Genomic DNA, 24,618 nt, shown 5'->3' with positions numbered 1-24,618 from the left:
GTATCTAGGCACAGCAAACCTGTGCATACTGTTAGTATTAAATACTGGCATTAAATAATTGCCCTCTTGCAATAAGGAAAAGGATATAATTATTTTTTGAAACCCATGTCTTTCTAAATGGCTGGTAAAAATGGATTTTGTTGTTAACCATGAGAAAATATTAAAACAAAATCTTACATATATCTTATTAAATAATATCTCAAGTTATGTATCAATAGCTCTTTACAAGTATCAGGTGTCTTGGTGAGCTAATTATTATTGGGATTTTCTAATTCTTTTTATGACTTTAAAAACCCCTACATGTCTAGTCAATAAAATAAACCAAAAACCTGCTACTGCAATTGGTAGCAATTGCAAGGTAAGTTTTATTTCTGTTATTTCAAACAGCAAACATGTAATTACCATATGCAGAAGGAGGTGTTTGATACAGAAACAGGTGTACCCATAGAATGCACGTGCCTTCTAAGAAAAGTTGGGGTTCATGTCAGTGCCACTCACAACAAAGGTTCACTCACAGGTGAGTTTATCAGGAAAGCTGCTTTAATTAACCAGATATAGTCTAGTTAAGTTTCCCACATACAATGGCAGCCCATCAGATTACAGGTTTTAGAACAAAGATCAAAGTAGCAATATTAATTGTGACCTGAATACATATGCTAAGGCCACATTGATTCCTAGTCTCTCATATCTCTGCCTTCTCTACCCTAAAATATAAGAACTCATGATTAATTTAATACCAAAGCAGAGACTGTCAGGGACCCATTTTGTTCCAGGTGCTAGAAGATGAAATGATTGGATACTCTTGAGATAAAGACAATACATTAATAATGAATAAAAAAGTGAAATTTTGGTGAGTGGGCCAGAAACCCCAAGCAAACCATTTTTAAGGTACAATAATGATTGTAATTATGAAGAATATACTAAACTAGTCTTATTAGCTCTGATTAAAAATATAGGTAAAACACTGACCCCTCAAAATACTAAATTTCCTGGTTTCTTGTTCTTGGGTAATCAATATTACCACAGGCATAGTGGGAGCAGAGATGGCAGCGTGCTGTATCATCCCAGGGCAGGTAACAGCTATGAGGATAACATTAAAAACATCAGTTTGGGAAAAAGGCAGGGAGGGCTGTCATCTGCTGGCTGCTAACCAAGACATCTTGCTCCTTAAATTCAGAGCAGTGCAGGAAAGGAAGTATTGAAACCTTTCCTAAAGATACTCCTCTGTTTTGTGTCAGCCTGGAAGTGCTGTCAAGTGTAGCTGCAGGGGAAGTGAGGTGGGGTAAATCTTTGAGATGACAGAGATCTCCCATGCCATTGTGAAATAATAAAATGGACACTTCAGCTGCCACTTTATTCCCATTGTGAAACAAGATTAGAAAATCTCCCACCTCTAGTCCTGCATCCAGCTCTGGGCCCCTCACATCAAGAAGGGCATTGAGGAGCTGGAGCATGTCCAGAGAAAGGCAGGGGACATTCTTTCTTTCTTTCTTTCTCTGGGGAAGGGTCTGGAGCACAAGTCTGACAAGAAGCTGAAGGAGCCTGGAGAGAAGGGGTGACCTTATCACTCCCTACACTCCCTGGCAGGAGGCTGGAGCTGGGGTTGGCTTCTTCTCACAGGGAACAAGTGAAAGGACAAGAGGAATGGCCTCAAGCTGCACCAGGTGAGGTTCAGCTTGGACAACAGGCAGAATTTCTTCACAGAAAGGGGGATCAGGCATTGGAAGGAGCTGCCCATGGAGGTGTTGGAGTCCTCACCCTGGATGCAGCACTTTGAGCTGTGCCCCAGCTGCCAGGGCCATGTTTGTTGGTGAGACTTCTACTCCTGCCTTCAAGAATGGGCTTGGAGCTGTATTGAGCTATTGGAGTTCCTAATTCCTGTTCACAAGGGAGTATCTGGGCTACAGAACACAGTGCCATTTCTGGCTACCAAGTGTTTAGCACTCAAAAACAACAGGACAGTTTGACAGCTTGCCACATTGTGCTATTCGGGTGGACTTGACTCTGGAAATAATACTTTTATTGCACAGTAAACTAATTCTACACATTCTGTGTCCAATAAAAATGGATGAGATAATATCTAAAAAACAAAAAGAATTTTACTTACATTGCTCTAGATTCATTCTTTTCTAGTTCTTAATCCACAGCTCTGATAAAAGCCTGCTTCTGGTATAAATCTGCATTCTGGAGGTAGCTTCAAGGTTTGGGTTTTGTTGGTTTTTTAAGCAAGTGAGGGAACTGGCATGTGAAAACAAAAAGCAATGGTGACACAATTTTTCTTTAAAAAGTAATACTGAATAGTTTTGGCAGACTGGAACTGTAAGAATAACAAGCAACATATTTGTGTGGTCAAATCAAGATGTGAAATTTTTCAAGAGTTTAACATTCAAGGTAGGTAATTTGTACTTAGTGTAAAAAAAAAAGGCTATTTTTTTATCTTGGTCAAGTGTTTCACTAGTTGGTAAAAATAACTTGCTAATATAATGATAATTTACACAGGTACTACAGAAAGTTATCTTTGACTGTTACATTCTCATTTTCTGTAAGTTAGGAACTTCCCTGAGAGATGAATTCCAGTTGGACATAAGATTAGCACCACTAGCAGAGGTTAATTAAATGAATTATTTATGCTGTTTCTTCCCATATTCTTAGCGAACTCGAGGTCCAATTCCACCCTTTGTTTTGCAGCACAGTGGGTTCAGTCCCACAGCTCTCAGCCCTCACTCTGTGCCTGTTTCTCTCTGTCGAACTCCCTGGCGATCTTTAGGGCGGTGCTGTTGAGTGACACCGATTGCATGTTGCAGATGATGGTGACAACGACCCCTCTGGGGGGTGCCACTGGCCAGGCACCCACAGCCTCGGGGTGCAGCTCTTCAGGCAGGATGAGGAGGACGCTGCTGGCCCCCACAGCACCCCCAGTGTGAGATGCATAGTGTCTCTGCTGTCTGCAGCAGCCACACTGTTGGTTTTTCTCCACCACGGCCCAAGCCATGGCGTATTTACCGTCCCTGTCCCACGACACTTCTGTTTTTGGCACTGGAGTCCACATCATGGCAACTGTGCTTGGCTTGAGGTACCCTGGGAGGAGTTTGCTGTTGTTGTTTTGAAATTGTCCAGCTTGATAACTGTACAGCAAGGCATTTCCAAATTTCAGGAGGTCACCTACTGATGACAGGAAGCCACCACCAGCCCACTTGTAAGAGTTGTCCACATATGGTGCATTTACCAGCCGTCCCTTTTTGTTGTAAATGTAACACCTGAAATGCAAGAAAATTCAATTTGTCATTCTCATATACTATGCACAATGATTTTAAGCTGCCCTACCTTAAAAGAGCAAGCTGAGCATGTATTAGCTCATTCTCGTGAACATTTAGAGGGTTTTTAAGACACATTTTTAAAATCTATTTTGTCGCAGACATTTCTCCACAAAAATCCTTTCTTTCAGATTTCTGCGTCTTCGAGAAGCCAGAAGCCTCTGAAGAGAAGGTAAACAATTATTATCAGCTGCTGAAGAATGCAACAGAGACACCTTAATTAGCTCATTTCCTATGTTTATAATTAAAAGCCAATCACCAGTGCAAGCTAGAAAACTGAATCCTTGAACACAACTTTGTTATAAATTCTTTTCTATCTATTCTTAGCTAGCCTAGCTGCTCTGCAAACCTCTCTCTATATTCTATTAGTATAGTCATAATGTATTATATATATTATCTTAATAAATCAAGCCTTCTGATCAAGAAACAAGATTCACCATCTCTCTATCACCAGCTGCGACCCACTCAAGCGCAGTAATACTATTTAGTGCAGAAAAATCAACAAGCAATTCAGACAGCAAAGCAAAAATTAAGGTGACTTCTTAGGTTAGAAGCTGAACTTCAATAAAAGTACTAATCCTGCTTAATCTTAGGATATACTAAGAATAAAGACAATATACAAATAAGAGATGTGACAGAGATAAATTAATCAGGCAACACAGATTTTTTTCTTAAATGCCTGTACTAGAAATGTTTAAAAGAACAAGGAATTCTACAACTGAGGCTTAGGTGACTGCTCCCAGACAGTAGTTCCCACTTATGGCTGACTTCCCCCCACTGCCCCATTATGGTTGCTGTACTCTAGAACAAAGCAAGGACCATTAAAATCTTGCATAACACAAATGTAGAAACTGCAAACCAGGGCTGCAGAATGAACTGCCAGCAACAATATAACAGAAATGCAGAAGAAATTGTGCTTTTGAAAGAAACAGTCCAATCATGACTTGGGTAATTTCATACAACATATGAAAAGGACTTGTTGAATAAATATATAACCCAAGGAATTTCAGCCTTTGGTCTTTTGACCAATTAAGATCTGTGGAGAGTTTATGAAAAGGAAAAACCCTACCTAGATTTCACTTGTGTTGGAAAGTTTTCTAACAAACTTCTGAATAACTTATAACACTGGAAGTCAGAGGTTGAAACAAAGGAAGAAAGATGAATGCTCCAGGATGCAAAACTGACAGTGATTTAGTATCCTGTTGTCCCCATAATGACAGCAGGTTTTTTTATCACAAAAAAACCCTGTTACAAAGACATTGACTTATATCTCTAAAAGATCTAGAACATGGATTTTTTAGCATTTGCCTGTTAGATAAATATAGTATGACCAAACCATTAAACAAACCTTAACACATCAGTACATTCTATTTTGAGGCATCAAGCTCCAATTTGTGGAAGCAAATCCATCAGCATCTCAGTTTTGCTTAACAGTAAATATCTATCAAAAGACACCCAAAAGAGCATCTCTCCCAACTCCTTGATCCCTCCCATATTTCAGTTTATAAAAGGATGAACATACACATGCTCTAAAAAATCTTGACTGAACAAGGTTGATAATTTATAAGAACATCACTATCATCTAGATGAGCCTCTGATCCTACATCCAGAGGGCCTCTGAAATTTTGCAAGCAAACTGAACATCAGCACAAAGCATCTTAGAACAGAGCAGTAAAGCTGTGCACACACTTTCAATATACACCTGTACTTATAAACATCAGCTACAACATATTTATCATTCTTTGAGAACATTTTAGAAGCCAAACTGTTTAAAAGTCTGAGTCTCATTTTCATGAGATTGTTACTGAAAACTACTTTGTTATTCAATAGAATTCTTGTCCCACACCAAAATTTAACAGGGGAGTCGATAATCAATTTCTGAGCGCAGACAGGAAATTCAATAAAATAAAACAAGAAACTCTAGCCTGATCCACTATATTGGAATGGATTATCCAGTGACAAAATTTATCTCAGCTTGTTGTTTTGTGGGTGTTGTTTGGGGTTTTTTTTGTAGATCTGGAGCAGTGGGGTGTGTTGGTTATTTTTTCCTATGTTAAATTAATTTTAAAATTAAATTGATGTTAAACAGAATTTTAATTCTGGTCAACATGCATACTAAAATTTGATTTATGAAAACACTGTGTTACTGTGAGACTATTACAATTCCATGGAACCCTTTAAATGCTAGTATATTAAGCAAGGTAAAGTAATTATATATTCCAACATAATTTCCTAGTTACTCCTTATTTAATTTGCATTTATGTGCTTACTTGTACCCAAGGTAAATGCAAACTTTGAAGTCACCCCTATTACTCCCCTCACCTCCCATATCCATACTTAGAACAAGAAATATTTATTTCTTATTCTGTAATTTTACATGCTAATTACAGAACATATACCATGGCATTGGAAGCAGCTACATGAGTAATGCTGAGGAATTCCCTTGTAAATTGTAATGTAAATGTAAAAAGTAATGTTGAGGTAACATACAACACTTCATTTAAATCTCTGGTAAAAGAAAAATCACACATTCTTAATTCAGGTGTCTTAATGAAGATGGAAAGGGGAACAGTTGTTGTGGAAAAAGCAGAGCTCCACCCCTGTGTACCTTGCTCTGTTGTATATCATTGCTTCATTGTCATCTAGGACAGTTGACAGCATATCCAAGTCACGAAACATTTTCAGCATATAATCTGTAAATTTCTGTCCTGAAGCTCTCTCCACAACAGCACTTAAGAGAGTAAAGCCATATGTTGAGTACAAGAACTGACTACCTTGAAGAAACACAGTGAGAAAGGGAAAAAACCCAGGTTAATTGCATGATGCTTAAATGGAATCATATGTAAATAAATAAATAAATAAATAAACAAATAAAACTATATACAGCAATTAATAATCAACTGTTGTTGATCCTGGCCTAGGAAATTCTGTACTGCAGCAGGCACACATCCTGCTAAGAGAACAGCACTAAAATCTCCCAGAGATCTCTGTGTACACTCAGGTTTCATGCCAAGGTGTCAATGCTGACATTTAACATCCTTTCCAGGAGATTTACCACATCAGGTCTAACAAGGATGTCTGGATTTGGAAAGCTGACACAAGCCATAAAATCACTGCTTAAAAGATGCTCAGCTACTGTGACTTGTTTTTGTGTCCATCCCCTGGAGAAGGGAAAACAACAGCAATACTCACATTTTTCAAGGGTATTCATCACTTTAAGCACAGTGTTTCTAGTTCTAGAATATCCCAAAAGATTATATGAACACAAGCATGTGTATTATTTAAGACAACTGAATTTATTTCCAAAAGTGTTTCATATTAAAAATCTCATTTTTGTACTAATGCCTTCTATGAAACATTTACATATTGAGCAACTGCTGAAGCGCCTACAGCTGAGACAGATCACTTATTTAAGTCAGCTCTCCAAGATTGTGTGTTTAACTTCACCCTCTTTCTACCCCCTCCTCCTTAAATGCACATTATTTACTGTTTATCAGCAATATATAGAATTTACCTTAACCTACCTCATTTAAAACTTACACCTGAAGCTCCTCAAAGTCCTCTCTAGACCTAATTTAAATAGTCCCACCAATAAATTACTTGAGTAATTCTGTGAGTATATGGGGGTTTTTTTAGATTTTTTTTTTTAGGTCTGATCTAGTGTCTCAGTAAAACATTTTGCTTTTTATTTCCTATCTAGAAGGCCCAGAACATGACTACAGCAAGTTGGTATCTGCTTACAAAATACTTTGTAGATACAAATTTGTTACCAGAATTATCTTCTGCTTCACCATTTATAAATCCACTGACTGGTATGTTTCAGAGCACTTACTGCATTACTTACTGCTCCTGGGAGAAAAGTCTTACACATAAATACTACATGACCAGATGGTTTGTGCAGAACAGACCAAATACTTCTCTGATGAGCTTTTAATGGGGCATGTGAAGAAAAACTAAAAAGGGAGGGAAGCAGAACAAACCAAAACACCCACACAAACACTCTTCACTGGACTCTACTACCATCATTACATGTCACACTATTTGAAACAAAACTCTCACCAGAAGAGCATATTTTAGTCTACATTAATAGAAACTCACCTGGTTTAAAGAATAAGGGATCATTTTTAAATATCTTCAGTGACTCAATCACACTTTCAAATTTTTCTTTCAGATAATACTCTTCCTGTTCAAACTCCTTGTCGTTCCTGCCAGGCTTTGAATTCCTGCTCTTTGTCTCACTATCATGTTCTTTCTTCTGTTTGACACAATCAGTGTTTTCAGTCCCTTTACCTTCTTTTGCTTTTTGTTCTTTATCCTGATGGGATTTTGTTAGCTTAAGTGCTCTGTTTGCCTTTTCCTTTTCTTCTTTTACTTTTGTAATATCTTTTTCATAGTGACGGATCCCACTCAAGTGTGAAACCAACTGTCTCGTGGTAATGGTGACCTAGGTGGAGAGGACAATGTGAGCTCTCTTCATTAAAAGACAAACAACAAATCACTGAAAAAGTAACATTCACCATGACAAAGAACAGACAAAGGTGCAAGACATTTTAAATATCACATATTAAATAGAGTATTAAAAAAAAAAAGGGGGGTGTATGTGGACTCACACTGATATAAAAGTGAAGATCCAAATATGCTTTTCTGAGCAGGAAATCTCAGTACTTGTGTCTAAATGATTTTGAGTGTTTTATAGGAATAGGTCCACACCAGACACCTGCACACAGATACCTACGCAGTGACAGGAACAAAAATTTTTTAAAACTCTTACCAACAAACAATTACATACCTTTTCACCCTCGTAGACCTTTTCTGGAAATTCAGGGACATATTTCTGCACTGGAGCATCTAAATCCAGCTTCCCCTCTTCCCACAGTTTAGCAACAGCCATCATGGTGAGACACTTGCTGATGCTGGCGATGCGCATGACGGTCTCAGGCTTGCACAGCACACGGTTCTCCACGTCAGCATAGCCCAAACCTGGCAGGAAACAAAACACTGCTAAGTCCTTGGCACATGCTGAATTCATTACATGCAATGAGTTAGATTTACTGGCTCTTGAAAATATTTTTTCCCCAGGTAAACTGAGATATGAAGCTTTGGAATATCCCAGCCCTGGCTTCAGTTCAGTCAGTAACATTTTACTGTAGCAGCAGCAGGTAATCAGAGTCCATTGGATTAGACAATGGCATCTCAAATTGATGATTAAGACTACAACAAACATAATGATAAAGGAGATTAAAGATTAAGCCAAAAATTACACTCCTGAGGTCAAATTTTCAGCATAAAAACCCAAAGAGACCAAAATCTAGACTGTAAAATAACTAACCAACAGTCATAAACACTCCTTTTACTGGTCTAAATTAATGGCTAAAGCAGTAAAGGGTCTTATTGTATCAATACAGAAACTGAGAGAGGAAATCACTCACAAATTTATTCCCATTACCTAAACTGTAAGGTTTCACAGAACCCAGGTGTTACTATGTTTCAACATCACTCAGTATAACTTCAATTAAAACACAGTTTAACAGTCTCTGTAACAGTGTTTTCCTATGTAACCAACCCACAAGTCTGGTAGCAAGAAATTGAATTAAAAGAGCATTTTCAAGCTGCCAAACCAGCCTTCAGTTTGAGAGAGGTTTGAAGGAAGTGCAAGTGATGCTGCAGCATAAAAGCAAGAAAATGCAGCAATGACATATTTGCAGTTTTCTGTACAAGATAGGCCTGCAAGCAACACACCTCTGTCTATATACAACTGTAGCCTAACAATGAACTGCTCAGGATATTAAACCACAAACTTTGACAAAGTACAAGAAATACAATAGATGACATGCCATTTGCCCAAGATCCTTTCTCTTACATAGCTGCTACTCAAGTGCCTGGTGCTTGTTAATGCAGGTGATGTTCTCCCAGTGAAAACACCTCCCAAACCTCACACCATCCCCATCAGCAAGAGAGCAGCTTCAGTGCTGTGGTCACAGAATACCTGCAACTCACACCTGACCCTGCTTTGCCCCCATGGAGAAGGGAGGAGGGGACCCAAACAACCCAGAACTGAGTGTTTTGACACTCATGAAAATGTTTCTGAGAACAGATCGACAATTTGATTGGTTTTTTAAAAACATCAAATGTCTACATTATATGAGGAATACTAACACACTCTACTTACACCCTGTGTAACCAGAAAAAACAACTGCAACTTCTGCAAGGAGGGCACCTGTTAAATCCCAGTGCCTTCCCAGTACACACCTCAGCCCACAAACAGGAGACAGGTCACCAAATGAGCTCTGATTCCTTTGACTGCTAAGGAAGTTCCTGTGGGGAGAACAGCTCTTTTCCTCCTACACCCAATGCTACCAGACCGCTGCACAGCTCTGTGCCCAGAGTACATTCAAAGGTTATTCTGAAAAATTACTGGAAGAAAGATTCTCCAATCTAACTGTTGAGACATACTAGCATATTATGGAAGTTAACTAATTATCAATTCCTGGAAATTATTGAAGTTTACCAAGGAAGGTGCCATTTGATACTCCCTAAGCACCCATTTCTGGTGACTGTCCAGAGATGGGAGATCAAGTAGACAAAATCCCAGGCTGATTAGCTTGTCTGAATTGTTCATTTTTCAGATGTTCATCAGTTCCTGACAGCATGCACAACTACTGCTCCCACATACTAACCTTCTGACCAGACTTCCTTGCCATCTACAGAAACTCCAACTAATATACCAGGGATTCCTGCTTCATCCTGCAAAAAACAAAATGGACAGAAGACATTTAGAAGGATATTTAAGATAAAAACCACCTCCTCCCAAGCTTTGAACTGAAAAAGCTACAAAACCCCTACAAATAAACCTGCTTATTGTTGTCAAATTATAATTGAAATTTTGTTATGTACCAGTTTGGTTGAACTGGTACAATCTGCTTTGCAAAGCTGACATTTTAACTCAGCTATTGGGAAAAGCATACCTAACAAGAATAGCAAGGTAATATTTTTGCTTTTATAATTCAATTAAATTACTGAATGGAACATGCAAGAGAAACAAATCATGACAGTTACTATGCAACTGGCAAACTGCATCACCTACTGGCAGGCAAGATTTCAAAAAAGCTTCGGCTGGATTTTCGAAGTAACTACAAGGTGCTTTTTAAACAGGATCACAGAATATCCTGAGTGGGAAGAGACCCACAAGGACCTTAGAGGCCAACGCCTGGCCCTGCCCAGGAGAGCTTCACCAGTCCCACCCTGAGCATGAGACCGCGGTTCAAACACTCCTGGAGCTCTGCCAGGCTTGAACCGTGCCCACTCACCTGGGGACCTGTTCACTGCCTGGCCACCCTCGGAGTAAAAAACTTTTCCTAATTCCCACCTAAACTTCTCCTGACATCATCTCCTGGTATTCCCTAGTCACAGAAAGCAGAGATCAGTGCCTGCCCCTGCGCTCCCCCTCAGAGGAAGCTGCAGTGAGGTCTCTCCGCCAGGCTGAGCCAAGTGCCCTCGGTAACTCCTGCCTCTCTTCCTACCGCCTTCGAGGCCCCCCTTGCTCTCAGATACCCCACACTGTGCCACACTTCCACACTCCCCCGTATCGAGCTGGCCTGAGCTGCGCCAGCCCCGCCAGCGGTCCCCCCTCAGCACCTTGATCCTCCGCACCAGGTCCCTGCTCCTCTCCACGGCCGCGCCGAAGCCCCGCGGCGGCGGCGGCTTCTCCTCCCGCCCGTTCTCCGGCTCGCCTCCCGCCGGGGCCGCCCGAACGCCCAGCGCCAGCCCCAGCGCCAGCCCCCAGCCCCAGGGCCGCGGCCCGGCCCCGTCGCCCCCTCCGCGGGCCGAGGGGAGCCGCCCGGGAGCCGCCGCCCGCCGCAGGGCCCGCGCCAGGCCCGCCATGGCCGGGGCGGACATGGCAGCGCCGGGCCGCAGGCACCGCCTCGCCGGGCCGAGCCCCGAGCGCATCGAGCGCCGCCGCCTCACGGAGCGGCGCGGCCGCGGCGGCGGGAACGGGCTCCGGGCAGGGACGGGCTGCACTCCATGGGCTCCGCTCCGGCAGGGACGGGCTCCGGGCAGGGACGGGCTCCGGGCAGGGACGGGCTGCACTCCACGGGCTCCGGACAGGGACGGGCTCCGGGCAGGGACGGGCTGCACTCCACGGGCTCTGCTCCGGCAGGGACGGGCTCCGCTCCGGCGGGGCCTGCGGCGGCTGGAGCACGGCAGCGCGGCTCGCCGCCTTCACCACGGGCTGCACACCGGGCACTCGCGCCGCTTCCCCGGGGCTCGGCGCGACTGGCCGGCCACGGAGAGAAACAGAATCACAGGAACGATGAGGTTGGAAAAGACCTCTGAGCTCAGCGAGCCCAGCCCGTGACCGAACACCTCCTATCAACTGGACCGCGGCACCAAGTGCAGCGTCCAGCCTTTCCTTGGACACCCCCAGGCTCGGTGACTCCCAACACCTTCCTGCTCAGTCTATTCCAATGCCAGTCTCTCAGTGAAGAAGTTCCTCCTAGTGTGAAAAATGTGTATTTTACGATTGGCTTTTCGCAAATATTAAAATGAATATTATATGCGTTGGGTTAGAAAGTAATGCTGTATTAATTCTCTTAAGTATTGTGTTAAATATAGTTTTAGGTTATAAAAAATGTTAAAATAGAAACTAGGCTATGTAGGATACTTCTTTTTGTAAAGAAAGGACTCGCAGTGAGATAGCAGCTACAGGACACCTGAATCTTTCAGAGAAAAATAATTTATTTCTCCATTATCAGAAGAAACGAACTTCTTCCTGCCTCGAAGGCGCTGTTAAGAGTCAGAGGAAGAAGCTGACAATGATCAGACAGAATCCTGAGTTTCAGTTCCAGAATCCTGGAATTTATGCATCATGTATGAGGTGTATGAATATGCAACAGGCTGTTGTGTTTAAGGGTTAATCCTTTGTTAACGGGGGTCCTTTTTCAGGTTCATGCTGCCCAGATAAAAGTACCTGGACATCCATAACTCTTTGTCTCTATTGTCTCATATTGTCCTAATTCAAATTGTCCAAATTATTATTACTCTAATTGTATTACTATTTTTATAACCATTTTATTACTATTAAACTTTTAAAATTTTAAAAACAAGTGATTGGCGTTTTTCAAACTAGTGCCTATCCTAAACCTCCCCTGGCATAGCTTAAGTCTGTGTCCTCTCATCCTGTCACCTGTGGTGTGGAAATAAAGTCAGACCCTCAGCTGGCTGTACCCTCCTGGTGTAGGGAGTTCTAGAGGGCAATAAGGTCTCCCAGAATCTCCTTTTCTCCAGGCTAAACACCCCCAGCTCCCTCATCTCACCAGATTTGTGCTCCAGACCTTTCCCCATCCCCATTGTCCCTCTTTGGACCCACTGCAGCCCCTCAGTGTCCTCTTGTCTTGAAGGGCACAGAACTGGACACAGCGCTTGAGAGGTGGCCTCAGCAGCACCAAGTACAGGGACTTAGAGCTGGTTCCTTTTGTTAACCAAAAGCCACCAGCTGTGTCCACAGGTGGTATTTGGCAAACTGAGCCAAACCCCTGTGAATCCTCCCCAAAAACTTATTTGAAAATAAAGTTTTTTGAAGCAAGCTCAGTACTACTCATTCCTCCTCCTGGTGGAGGTGAGGTTGTAACTCCTACCAGCATCAATGTGGCTCTGACAAAATAACCTGCTACTAACCAACACTTTCCTTGCTCTGATGCATAAGAAAAAGGTAGAGAAGGTAAAGAATACTTCAAGCCACAAAATAATTTCTTTATTTGGCATTCCCCAGCAAATGTTTGCAGAATCAAATGAAAAAAGCCAGCTGCTGAACATATGCCAGGCTGAAGTACAGCAAGCTAGGCTAACACCCAGATAAAACCTCTTAACTGCAAGATGACCATATTTGAACTAGGTTTGTCAAGAATTACTTACAGAAGCTGAATCTTCCAGGACTGGCTGTAGGGTCAGGTTTCAGCCTAGAACAGTGTGGATGGCACAGCTGGCACATGGAGAGTTCTAGAAAGACAGACTCCCCACTTCTGCTTACAAGTGTGGCTCACTTCTTTAAGGGGCTAACCTAGGGATTTCAATCTTCTTCATGTCTGAAGATCTCAAAAATGGCAGGATTTGGCAGAAAGTCAGGCCAGATAGCTTTCACGTGTGAGTCAAACGCAGACCAGCTGCTATCCTTTTCACTGCAGGCATTTATTGCTCATTAGTATTTTCTCAATAAAACTCCTCTGCTTATCACAGTACAACTTCACACCCAACTGGTACAAGATGATGCATTTCCTTTCTTGTAACTCATTTTCATGATGTTAAGCTGTCTCTGGAAGCATTTTTCAGCAGGATTCTCTGCATTCCTACATTAACCTGCTCAGCATGGACACTCTTTGCCATCACACTTTTGAGTGGGCCAGTAACAGAGCTTGCCATTTTTGTCTGATTGCCTTAATGAAGAGCTTTGTGCTAAGGCCAGTAGCACAAATTGGTCAATTGTTATCTGGTTTATTTTCCTCTAAACTTCTGGGTTTGCTAACTTTGAATTGTACAATGATTTGAGGATTTTCTACTCTTTTTCTACTGATAGCAATAGAAAATGAGGACAGCAAGCACTAGGCTTATCCAATTCTAATTTAACAAAAAAGACAATGTTTTTCTTCCATTCTTGTCCATCAGTGACTCAGAAGTACAGGCACAGAGTCTCAGCTGTAATTCATCTTCTTTATGTAACATAACCAGAAAAGTCAATCTGGAGACAGTGGAAAAATCTCCACATGGTTGGTTTAGTACTAAACCAGCTGATTTTCCTCCTGCTCTGCTATACTTGCTGGATTTGTGTTGAGATATGCCTTATTGAGATGATAAAGAGTGGTGTGAGACAATGGGTCTCTCAGCAAGGCAGGGCTGTGCTCACTCTCCTCCACTTGGGCCCAGTTCTGGTGTCTCACCACCAAGAATCCCTTAAGGTTTTAGATCTTCTAAGATGGGGAGGGATAGAATGTAAGAAAACAGTGCAGAAGGTAATCTCACCACTGAGGAGGTGCAGCTGTACTAATCACCAAAGGTTAGGAACAGAGAGGTGGGCAGCAGCTTCTGTGCTGTTCTGCAGGGCTGTAGCCCACCAGCAAAAGGCACAATATGCTCACTCTGCTGCTGATGGTCACCAGTTTGTGGGAACATCAGGCATTTGCAAATTGTGAGGCTTCATTGACATTTCCTAAAACATAACTCTTGGGGCGAAAAAAGAAATCAGGAATTTTGAAAACAACATCATCACTTCTATCACTTGCATTTCTGTAAATGCTTGTGTGGATTCTGATGTCTCAGCAATAATAACAGATGTTATTATGGCTGTTCCTGCTTGTAGGTCTGGACTTTGATCACATTATTTCTTGCTATGATGATCTTATTTGCTTTTCTAGCTCACTGACAAACTTTGCAGTGACACTCCCCTAAATGTAACCCTTCCATTGAAAAAATGGGTAAAGTTTTCAACAAATAACATGTAAGGTATGAAAGATAGAATACAAATGATCAATATCAGTATTCCCCTGATAAAGGGCTGGGCAGACCTGAAATCAGGAGCCCATCTCTGTTCTATTATACTTTTAAATGCCATTTGTAACTGCCCCAGACTGACCTTGTAGGACGAATGGGTAGGAAAGGGCTCTTAAAAATGAAGACAGTAGTAGTGTGAGGAAGCTCCTTTGTTTTCTTTTTTGGATTTATTGTGAAACAATGAAATGGTCCAATGGATTCCCATTATTCCAGCTGAATTCCCATTATTCCAGCTGGATTCCAATAATTAAAGACTAATTTCTGTAAAGATTTCTGGATCTAAAAGTGTTGAATCTAATGGAACATAATTAACAGAGAAGAGCTAAAGTTGTCAAAAAGGATTGTAATTTATATTTGTACTAGATAAAATGAAGAAAAACAGCAATTAAAAATACTATCTGTGTATATATGGATATGTGGAAAATTTATGTTGATGGAAAATGCAAAGAATGAAGGGATAACAATTACCTTGATCAAACCTGATGATTCTACTCTCAGCACAGGAAGGAAATAAAAGACCCAAATCCTTTCTGAATTAGAAAAGAAGATAAATAAAGAGAATATTAGCTGTAGAGAGAAATCAAGCTCTGCTTTCCCTCTCTTTTCAGAAGTAATTTCATTAATATGAGAACCAAGAGACAGAACTTTTATTTCCCTCTGGCTTGAAGCATTTGCACGGTAGATGGCAGTAAAAACCCTCACCCATTTAACAGGCTGCCAGCAAAGGGAGTGGTTCCACCGCAGGGGGAACTTCCTTGGTTGTCCCAGAGTTCCTGATCTCAGTCTCCTCACCCACATACATTTTTTTTGCTTGGTTTTGGTGAGTATAGCAGTCCTCAGAGTATTATTATTTGTCAAGTAAGGTAAGAGCAGCCTGCTCTCAGTGTATGTACGCTGCAGTAACAGAACCAATCTGCGCCTGTAACATTCTGTGCTGGGACAGTCAGAGCCAGCAAAAACCCAGGCATAAACCCCTAAAGGTGCAGAAATAAAGGCATACTCACAGCTCGAGTTTAACATTTAAATCTTCCCCAGGGTGTTTGGGGTGGTTTGGGTCTTTTCCACAAGCTCAGCTGGGACACATTAGTCAGGAACAAATCTTCAAGATATCTTACAAGAGAACCAAGAGAAAGAGCAGGATTAAAAGCAGTGGATCTACAGGCAGTGAAATCAACACATTTATCATCAGCTCTGCTTAATTTGCTTCATTTTTCTGTGTACTCAGGATGTACCACCTGGGCATGATATATTTTTAATGAAATAGAATATGCAAGTTTTATAGTGCCACACTGTTGCTGCCTTAGTTTCAAAAACTGCATGCAGTCTGACACAGTTCCTAAAAAAACAGGATGGGAGTTTGGAAAATATTTTGCATGTTAAAAAAAGGAATGCTGAAAAGACCATGCTGCGGTTACAGATCAGCCAAAGGGCACACACATTTATTTTTCTTCTTTGCAAAAGCATTGGTTTTAAAATTCCAGTTTTGCAGTGGTGATTTTCTCATAGTTTTAATTCAGGGCCTACTTGAAACTTTTTTGGACCCAGAGGAAAAATAATTTTCACCAGCTGAAAGTATGTAGTGAAGGAACATTTGTGAAATACATCAGTGTAAAAAAAGAGAAAACCACCACACATACACTCTTCTTCCAAAGAAAAGAAAACATGCAGATTTTTTTTTTCTGTTTTCCCTGAAGTTATTCTCCAGGTTGCAATCCATTCTGGTAGAAAACAGCACAGAGAGCACTGGACAATTTTGTGCCTGGGAATGTACTCACATTTATCATTAAAATTCAGTTGCTGTGTGTAACCTCTTTACCCTCTCTAGCTTTTCTCCCACTTACTGGGCAGAGGTACAAGGCACCACGGAAAATGATGGTGTGCATCACCACCCAGAGTGCCGGAAGCACCACACACCATCAGAGAGCTTCACTTTCCAGTTTATCTCTTTTCAGACTCAAACATGTTTCTAAACAAAGTAAGAGCCATGGAAGGTGTAAAACACCTGAAAGATTAAACATCTTAACAAGGAATTGTGAGGCTCATATGCCCAAAAATAGAATTACATGTGCAGGCACTTGGGAAAGCTTTCTGGCTTGCTCTAGAAAGAGCTCCTCTGTAGCCATGATATTTTATAGAAAATCCTTTCTTTAGGATTTTTCCTCCTGAGAAGCTGAGAGGCCTCAGGAACAAAATGTAAACAATGATTATCTGCTGCTGTGGAATGCAACAGGTGCATCTGTGATTGGTCTTGTGGTTGTTTCTAATTAATGGCCAATCACAGTCAGCTGGCTTGGACTCTGTCTGCGACAGAAGCTTTTGTTATCATTCCTTCTTTTTCTATTGTTAGCCAGCCTTCTGATGAAATCCTTTCTTCTATTCTTTCAGTATAGTTTTAATATATATATATATATATATCATAAAATAATAAATCAAGCCTTCTGAACATGGAGTCAGATCCTCGTCTCATCCCTCATCCTCAGACCCCTGTGAACACGGTCACACTCCTCACAGGGAGGTGATAACAACCTCTCTCCACCCTTTCTCCCCAAAATACAAAGCTTAATGAAATGAGCATGGCCCAGAGTCAAAGATGTGGCTGTGACAGGACAGATGTGAGCACTGACAGCCTGACACTTACTGGTGAGAGAAGTGGGCCAGGCACTGCATTCAGCCATCCTGAGGTGCCAGCACCAAGTGCCACCCCCACAGCAGGAGTCTCCAAGTCAGGAAGAAAGACAACAGGCACATTTGCTTGGAAAGATACAGCAGCAGAAGGAAAAAACGTGGTTCCAGATTTTCTGTGTGAATCTTCTGCTCTGTCTGAAGAATGCAGTCCTGATTTGCATTTACTGCACTTATCTGTTCTTCTAGACAGAAGACTCTGGATCCTGCTCAGTACCTTGTCCAGCAGTTTTTCCAAGCCATTCAACATTATTTGAAGCCCAAGCAGGTATTTTTACTGATATCAACTGCCACAAGCAAAAGGTTCTGTGCAGTTTATGCCAAATACTCACCCAGCTATAAATGCAGGCTGGTTGCCAGCCCATTTCCCACACATTTACTGCTCTGACCACCCATTCTCGTGTGCTTTCACCTACCTGTGCTGCAATTACACCTTCATTCTGCTTTGCAGACATGTTCTGTGCCACCAAAATTGCTCTTCGTGGGAAAGGAGTACAGATAGCTTGAGAAACTGCACAGGCCAGTAAAAAACAGGAAAAGGACTCTTATCAAATTAGTAACATCTCGGGTATTTGGGTGGAGGCATTTGGCACTGGGCTTGCATATTCTTATGGGACTGAGTCCATGAATACTACAAACTCCATTCCTTTGCTTCATATTTTTCTTCCCAAACTTAGATATATTTCAAAAGAGCCCCTCTAAAGATGTCTGATTACTATATGCTACACAAATTGCTAAGCAGGAATTTTACTTTATTCCATTTCCATACAGGATAAACCAAGTTAATGACATTTGCACAGGTTTATACTGCAATAGGATATTTGCAAAAACTAAAGGAGGTATTTCTTTTGTACCTTTGCAAGCAGGGCTGTGGGAAACAACTAAGAAAATTTAAAAAAAAAATTTGCTACTGAGGGAAGACAACTCCCTGGGATGAGTAACTTCTCTAATATGCCCTAATTGTAAGACAGTTCATGTCTCTTGTGACTTGGAGTAACTCATCAACTGCTTGAATTGGAAATCCTGTCATTTATTTCTTTTACCTTGAACACAACCAGGACCATTTCCTTGTTTTAGATGCTACTTGTACTTTCTGGTGCATAGCAATATCCATCACACACTTACAGTTGTGCCTCAGTGTGATTAACATGACTCAGTAGCACAGACTGACTACCTGCACACTCATCTCAGTGTCTGCCACCCAGCTTGGGCTCTTTTCATCCTTTCATCACCAATAGCAGCAATCTGCAGTGTGAAGACAAGCAAGATAAGGACACATCCATCAGAGGAGATCAAGGCTTGCTGGTGCTGGAAGGAGGCTGTGCTCTACTTAGTGGATGACAACATTTTTTCCAAGTGCTGTAACGAAAGCTAACAAGTTCCTACTCGACTTGGTGCCTGGAAAATTTAACCAACAGGTGTGGGTAAAAAAAACATTTTTTATGTGGGCTGTTGTGTTCTTCTAAATTCTCAGCCAGGGAAATTAAATAGAACCAAAGCTAAATCCCCATGTTGTCTGAGAAATACGTGTATAACTGATAAGTGACACACCTGATGTTAGACAGCAATGTCTTCATTATTGATTCACAGGCAAAACAGACTTGGGCAAAAGAGGAACTGGGAAAACAGATATTAGGGCTTTCTGGGTTTAAAGTAGCTTGAAAAGGGATTTCTGCCATCTCACACCTTTAATACAGTATGCAGATGTTCTATTCAGATTTTTAAAAAATTCTCAGCATCTCTGAATACAGTTTTCTCTAAAATTGAAATATAACATTGCACTGCTCACTGAGGGCAGCTGTTTGGTTTTTAAGCCTACATACCAAATGTCACAGCAGCTAAAGATCCAGCAGCTTTAACACAAGAGAGAACTTTTCATTGTGCAATGGTGATTAAAGCTCAATTCTGCAACACTGAGACTTTGCTCTAATGGAACTGTTTGTTTGACTAAGGCTTAGTCAAACAGGCAGGCCTGAGCTGTGTGTGCTCCATATGTGTGTATGGCCAGAGCTGTGTATGCACCTGGGTGGTTTGGGAAAATGATCTTTAAAACAACTTAGCTGAAATGGCACAAATCCCTTCACAATCTGCACCCAATTTAAACTTGGATTTTATAATTTTTCTTTAATTAAATCCAAATTGTCAATAGCTTGTGATTCACAAATATAATGGATCTAGAGCAAACCCTTGCTATCAGTCCTTTTGCCAGCTGCAGTGTTCCTACTGGAGGAGATGCAGAGGGAGGAGGCAATAACTTAATTGCTCAAAATGACAGTAATGTCTGCATCTCCTGCACACAGCCTCATAAGCTCATGTGCTTTTCATTCCAATTTATGACAGCAAGTCTCAGCACTGAGCACCTCCCATTGACTAACAGCCAGCTGGGGTGGTGAGCTGAGCTGTCTCTTGTATCCACAATCCTTCCCAGCAGTTGCTAATTTCCTGGAAATGCCTTGCTCTCAGATACAGCAGCATGTGAATGCAATGAAAGCACACACACATGTGCTGCACGTTTGCTACCTGCTGACAAGCAGCAAAAAATGGTGGGGGTTTGCCTTTTTTTTTTTTTTTTTTTTTTTTATGTTGTACTTCCCTGGTTAAGATAATTGAAAATGAAGTCCTAGCACAGAGAAATTTTACCCACATTCTGCCAGTGTGGCAAGAACTACTGAAAGGATTTTTACAGAAAAATTTCCTACATACTTTAAACCCAGACAAGGTTGACAAAGAATTCCTGTTACCTAGACCTTAGCAAACATCTTCCCCTGTGGCAAAGGAATGTGGTGACTGCATAGACATGTGGAGGCTGCAGGACCAGGACAAAACAAACACAGCAGCATTTAGAGGGGAGGATTCATCCCTCTGTAGATCATCTTTGTGTTCTCCATACCCTCCCAACTGGCCCTTAGCCCCCATGTGCAATTCTATCATCTTGTTTCCCTTCCTATTTTCTCACCTAATTCATGTTCCAGATTTTTTTTTTTCTGGAAAGCCTGCAGCAATTACATCACCCTTTTATCCTATTTCATGGTCTACATGTGTACAATAAAAAATAAGGAAGTAGCACTGCAATCCAGATTAAGTAGAAAGAAGTCTGGCAGGCTCTTCCTTGCTGGCTGCAAAAAACCATAATCCTGAAAGCAGAGGAAAGATTCTGAAGCATTTTCCCAGGCTATTTCTCCAAGTAATATTCTTGTCAAGAAAAACATAATAACCTATCCATTGGGCCTGCAAAGAAATGCTCTATTTTTAAACTGGAAACTCACACAGATCTCCATGTTAATATCAATACCAATGTGTCCCAAGTTAAAACAACTTACCAGAGCTTTGTAGTTGCTCCACCCTGATTATTCTTTCACCAGAGCTGCATAATTTTTTCCTCAGTGGCACAGCCAGCTATCACTAGGTGCAGCACTTGGCAGGTTTTAGCCAAGGAAACACTGTTTGCCATGAGCTTTGGCTGTGACAGACCATGTGAATTCTTGACATTTCTCTTTGTGTCTCAGGGCAAGAATGAAAACTACATCTAAGAAAGGAACAATCCCAAGAAGCAGATCATAGTCAGGCCCTGGAATAGAAGGCATTCAAAACACTTTGCTGGATCATGGCCTCAAACATACCAACCCTTTATACCCATCATCCATAAAGCTTGCTGTGAGGAACAGAGAAATACTCACAACCCTGCATGTCAGTGTGTTATGACATGTGCTTTTGGCAGCTGCAGCTGGGTCTGCAGGACTTGGGGTTTTTGTATGTCTTTGCTTTATTTCTTTAATGAAAAAGAGGCTGTTTAATCTCTGTCCAGCTATTCCTCAAACCAGCAAAGATAGAAGAAGCCAGTGCTGTGGTGTCCTTAAGGCCCACAATACTCAAATCCAAAATAATGTAGAGTGTGCTTTTATTTTGGTGCATTATGAGTCAGGAAACAACAAATGGAAAGGAGTGATGGGGTTTTATGTGTCTGTAAGATTTCTGTCTGCTTCTGTTTCCCATTGTTTCCATCTGGACTATCTGCACTGCTCATTAAGCTGCTGGCATTGAGGGGCATCCTGCATTTATGTAATTCTCAGCTGCAGCTTATGAACTGGCAAAGCTCTGACTTACAGAAAACTAGATGGGTTTGCAACTGAAGCCAAGGAGATGATGCAAACTTGTAGAGATTCTCTGTGCCTTGGGAAGAACACAACACACACTGAAGACAGTAAGTTATACAGCTTCCCTCCATTAAAAGAGCTATCGCTGTGTGCATTTTCAAAAAGTCCTCCATGAAGATAAAAGGCATTATCCTTGGTTCCTCCACTTTGACCTTTTTGCTGCAATTTCCACTTAATCTTTCACTGATGTTTCTGGTTTATTATTAAAAGAAGCCCACCCAGAGGAACACCTGAAGTAAAAAGTACTCTCTTTTTCTATGTGCTGAGTAATGTATAAAGAATTCCCTTCTTCAATTTTAAAATTTAGTTGACTAACCACTTTTTCTTTTTCTGACACTGAAGAACATTCTAGCAGTGAGTGGCAGCCCAGTGTAATAGATATTCCTGTGATATTAACAGTGTAGTGAAGTTTGACAACCCAGATTTTGAGTAGCATTTAATACACAAAATACTTACAGACCCAGAGCTGAGGCAGTGCTCTACAGGTGCAGCTTACTGGCTTTAGCCTTGCTTCCTAATCAAAGTTCCTGTTCTTTCTTATCTCTCAGCCATTCAATAACTCTGGAGTGAACTGATTGACCACACAGAACTCTAAAAGATAAAATACATTTCTGCAAGCTTTGTGAACATAAGGAACCATTAAGATAGAACAGGCCTCTGAGGGTCATGATGGAAGGAAAGCACACCCTGCAGCAGGGCCTTGTACATTATTTGGTATTCTGATGCCAAATACTCCAAGAGGGAGCAGGAGACAACAAAACTGTCTCCATATCTGGAAAACAACTAATTCCAAGTTTGCAGCCAACCATGAGATAGGAATCTGCAAGAAGGCAGGTTTTGCCAGTTCTGGTGCTCTCAGAACTACTCATTTCATTGAGAGAGGTCAGCTCACAAACCAAACCAGACAATTACAGAGCATGGCTGCACAATTAGGATACATTTCAGACTGCCAAATATTTTTCTGGATCAAAAGAAAGGGTGAGTAACTCTCCAAACCAGGACGTACATCTTGAGGAATGCTGAACAATGCAGGGTTCTGTGAGTTAACAAATTTTTAGTTAAAATACCAAAGTAGCTGCAAATGTGCTAGAATGGGGTTAAATCAAGGCTCAGCTTGTTTTTACAAGCTGAGTGAAGCTTTGTAGTGTAGCTTCACTGACTTTTGTCTGATTAGACACCCCATGAGGGGCAGTAGCTTATGAGATATGGTAAAAACAATTTTCCTGCTCCAGCAAATATGCTCTTATTTGTATTTATGTGTCTGTTGCTAGTCAGCAAAAAGCCACTTGGTGAGATTCATCATTATCATGTTCACTGCTCCATTCAGCTCTCCCTGAAACTGGAAAGCTTTTACTTACCCATTATGAAGCTTTATGGATTCATCTGCAAAGTGCACTTTGGGGAAGTCTAGCCTGCCAACAGATTTTTTTCAGATTAATTCTTATCTCCTTGCTTCACATGCTTGCCCTATTAATGGTGACATGACACCAGTAAGAGATATGAAAACCACAGCCTTCTCATATCCTTACACACAGGGGGAGCTGAACTCAGATTCCCCCAACCACAAGGCAGTTTGTGGTCTCCTGAAAAGCAATATAAGCAGCAAACCAAGGGTGTGACCTCACTCAGAGCCATTGTTTAGGACCCAAGCACATCCCAAGGGCCCATGGCAGCAGTGCAGGGGGGCTGGCAGCACACCCAGCTGGGTCAGACTCACAGCCCAGGGCCAAGAGCTCCTCAGCTCCACTCCTGCACAGCCTCTGCCTCTCTGGGTGGCCCTGGGCCCCACACCACAAACAATTCCCAGCACAGACTTTGCAATGGGAAACCCTCCTGACTCCAGCAGCACCAGGGGAAGCCACACAGGGATGGCGATTTGAACTCTTAGATTTCAACTACCTCACACTTCATCCTTGTGCTAAGCAAGGAAGCAATAAGAGATTAGAGTGACTTACCTCAGCACTTTGTGGTTGGAATTTTATCTGTCAGTCTCCAGTTCAAGCTAAGGCCTTGTAACATGTATTTTGCTTCCCAAAAACACAAGAGAAACATGAAGCCAGGGATTTCATCCTTTCTACTTAGGATGACTTTGCAGCAGTCAATAAATCACACAAAAACTTGTAATGTTACCAAGTTCCTCCCTTTAAAACATAATAAAAAAACCCTCCAGGCTCATACCAGTACATCTTCCCTCTCTGACTCCCACTTAACCTGAAATTATTGTGTATTACTTTACCCCCTCACCAGCTTACACCAGGGGCTGATAAAGCCATCTGTTTTCAGTGCCTTGCTAAGGGCCCACTAATGGAAATTCTTTGGTGATCTGGAAGGTGTCTGTACCTGTCTCCTACCAAGCTCCTTGCTGCTAGAGGGATGGACAGCATCTGCTTTCAGCAATATACTACAGAAAAAGAAGGAAAAAAAAAATTATTTTTCAAGTCTTGAACCTGCCTATTGACAGGCCTAACAATTCAAATAAAGACACCTACATATATAGAAATTAGCAACCAGAAGTGAAAAGTTGAGTGGAAGTACCTCTTGTGAACACAAAACATGATTTTCTAAGGTTTATTCATTGTATTAAAGTAAATTAGCACTTATTACCAGGTAAGATATACAAATAGATGGTAATGCTTCCAAGAGCATTTCCCAAAGAGCTCTGCAACGGTCTTACCAAAACCATTTTGGTCAATGATGAGTAATTCTGGAAAGTTCTACCCTCTGCTATGGGGTGATTGCCTCCTGCACAGAGCTGGGCATGTAGTGAAGTGACAGGGACAGGCTCCTGCAGTGTGGCCCCCAAAGGGTCCCTCTGAGCAGCTGCACATCCACATCTGTCCACAGCACCCCATTTCCATACCTGGGCCTAACAACACAGCAAAGACCCAGAGCCAGCGTGTTACCAGTGATCCACACCATGAGAGACA

At 41.6% G+C, this 24,618-nt stretch overlaps 1 protein-coding gene across 1 annotated transcript; it reads right to left on the bottom strand.

Moving 5' to 3' along the window:
• Window positions 1–351: 351 nt before the first annotated feature.
• On the bottom strand, window positions 352–11,195 carry LACTB (lactamase beta). Its single transcript, XM_058033702.1, has 6 exons — window positions 10,950–11,195; window positions 9,992–10,058; window positions 8,104–8,294; window positions 7,413–7,758; window positions 5,923–6,088; window positions 352–3,257 (listed from the first exon to the last, which is right to left on the bottom strand). The coding sequence occupies exons 1-6, from the start codon at window positions 11,193–11,195 to the stop codon at window positions 2,714–2,716; spliced, it is 1,560 nt and encodes a 519-aa protein (XP_057889685.1). The 3' UTR covers window positions 352–2,713.
• Window positions 11,196–24,618: the final 13,423 nt, after the last annotated feature.

Source organism: Melospiza georgiana, chromosome 13, assembly GCF_028018845.1.
Source record: "Melospiza georgiana isolate bMelGeo1 chromosome 13, bMelGeo1.pri, whole genome shotgun sequence".
NCBI classification, from domain to species: domain Eukaryota; kingdom Metazoa; phylum Chordata; class Aves; order Passeriformes; family Passerellidae; genus Melospiza; species Melospiza georgiana.
This window is presented reverse-complemented; position numbering and strand designations above follow the sequence as displayed.

Excerpts from the sequence above, each read along its gene's own strand:
- LACTB (XM_058033702.1), bottom strand. The coding sequence starts at position 11,195 with ATGGCGGGCCTGGCGCGGGCCCTGCGGCGGGCGGCGGCTCCCGGGCGG. Across the intron at positions 10,059-10,949 it reads ACCTGGTGCGGAGGATCAAG|GATGAAGCAGGAATCCCTGG; the intron begins GTGCTGAGGGGG and ends TGTTTTTTGCAG. Across the intron at positions 7,759-8,103 it reads AGGTCTACGAGGGTGAAAAG|GTCACCATTACCACGAGACA; the intron begins GTATGTAATTGT and ends CTCTCCACCTAG.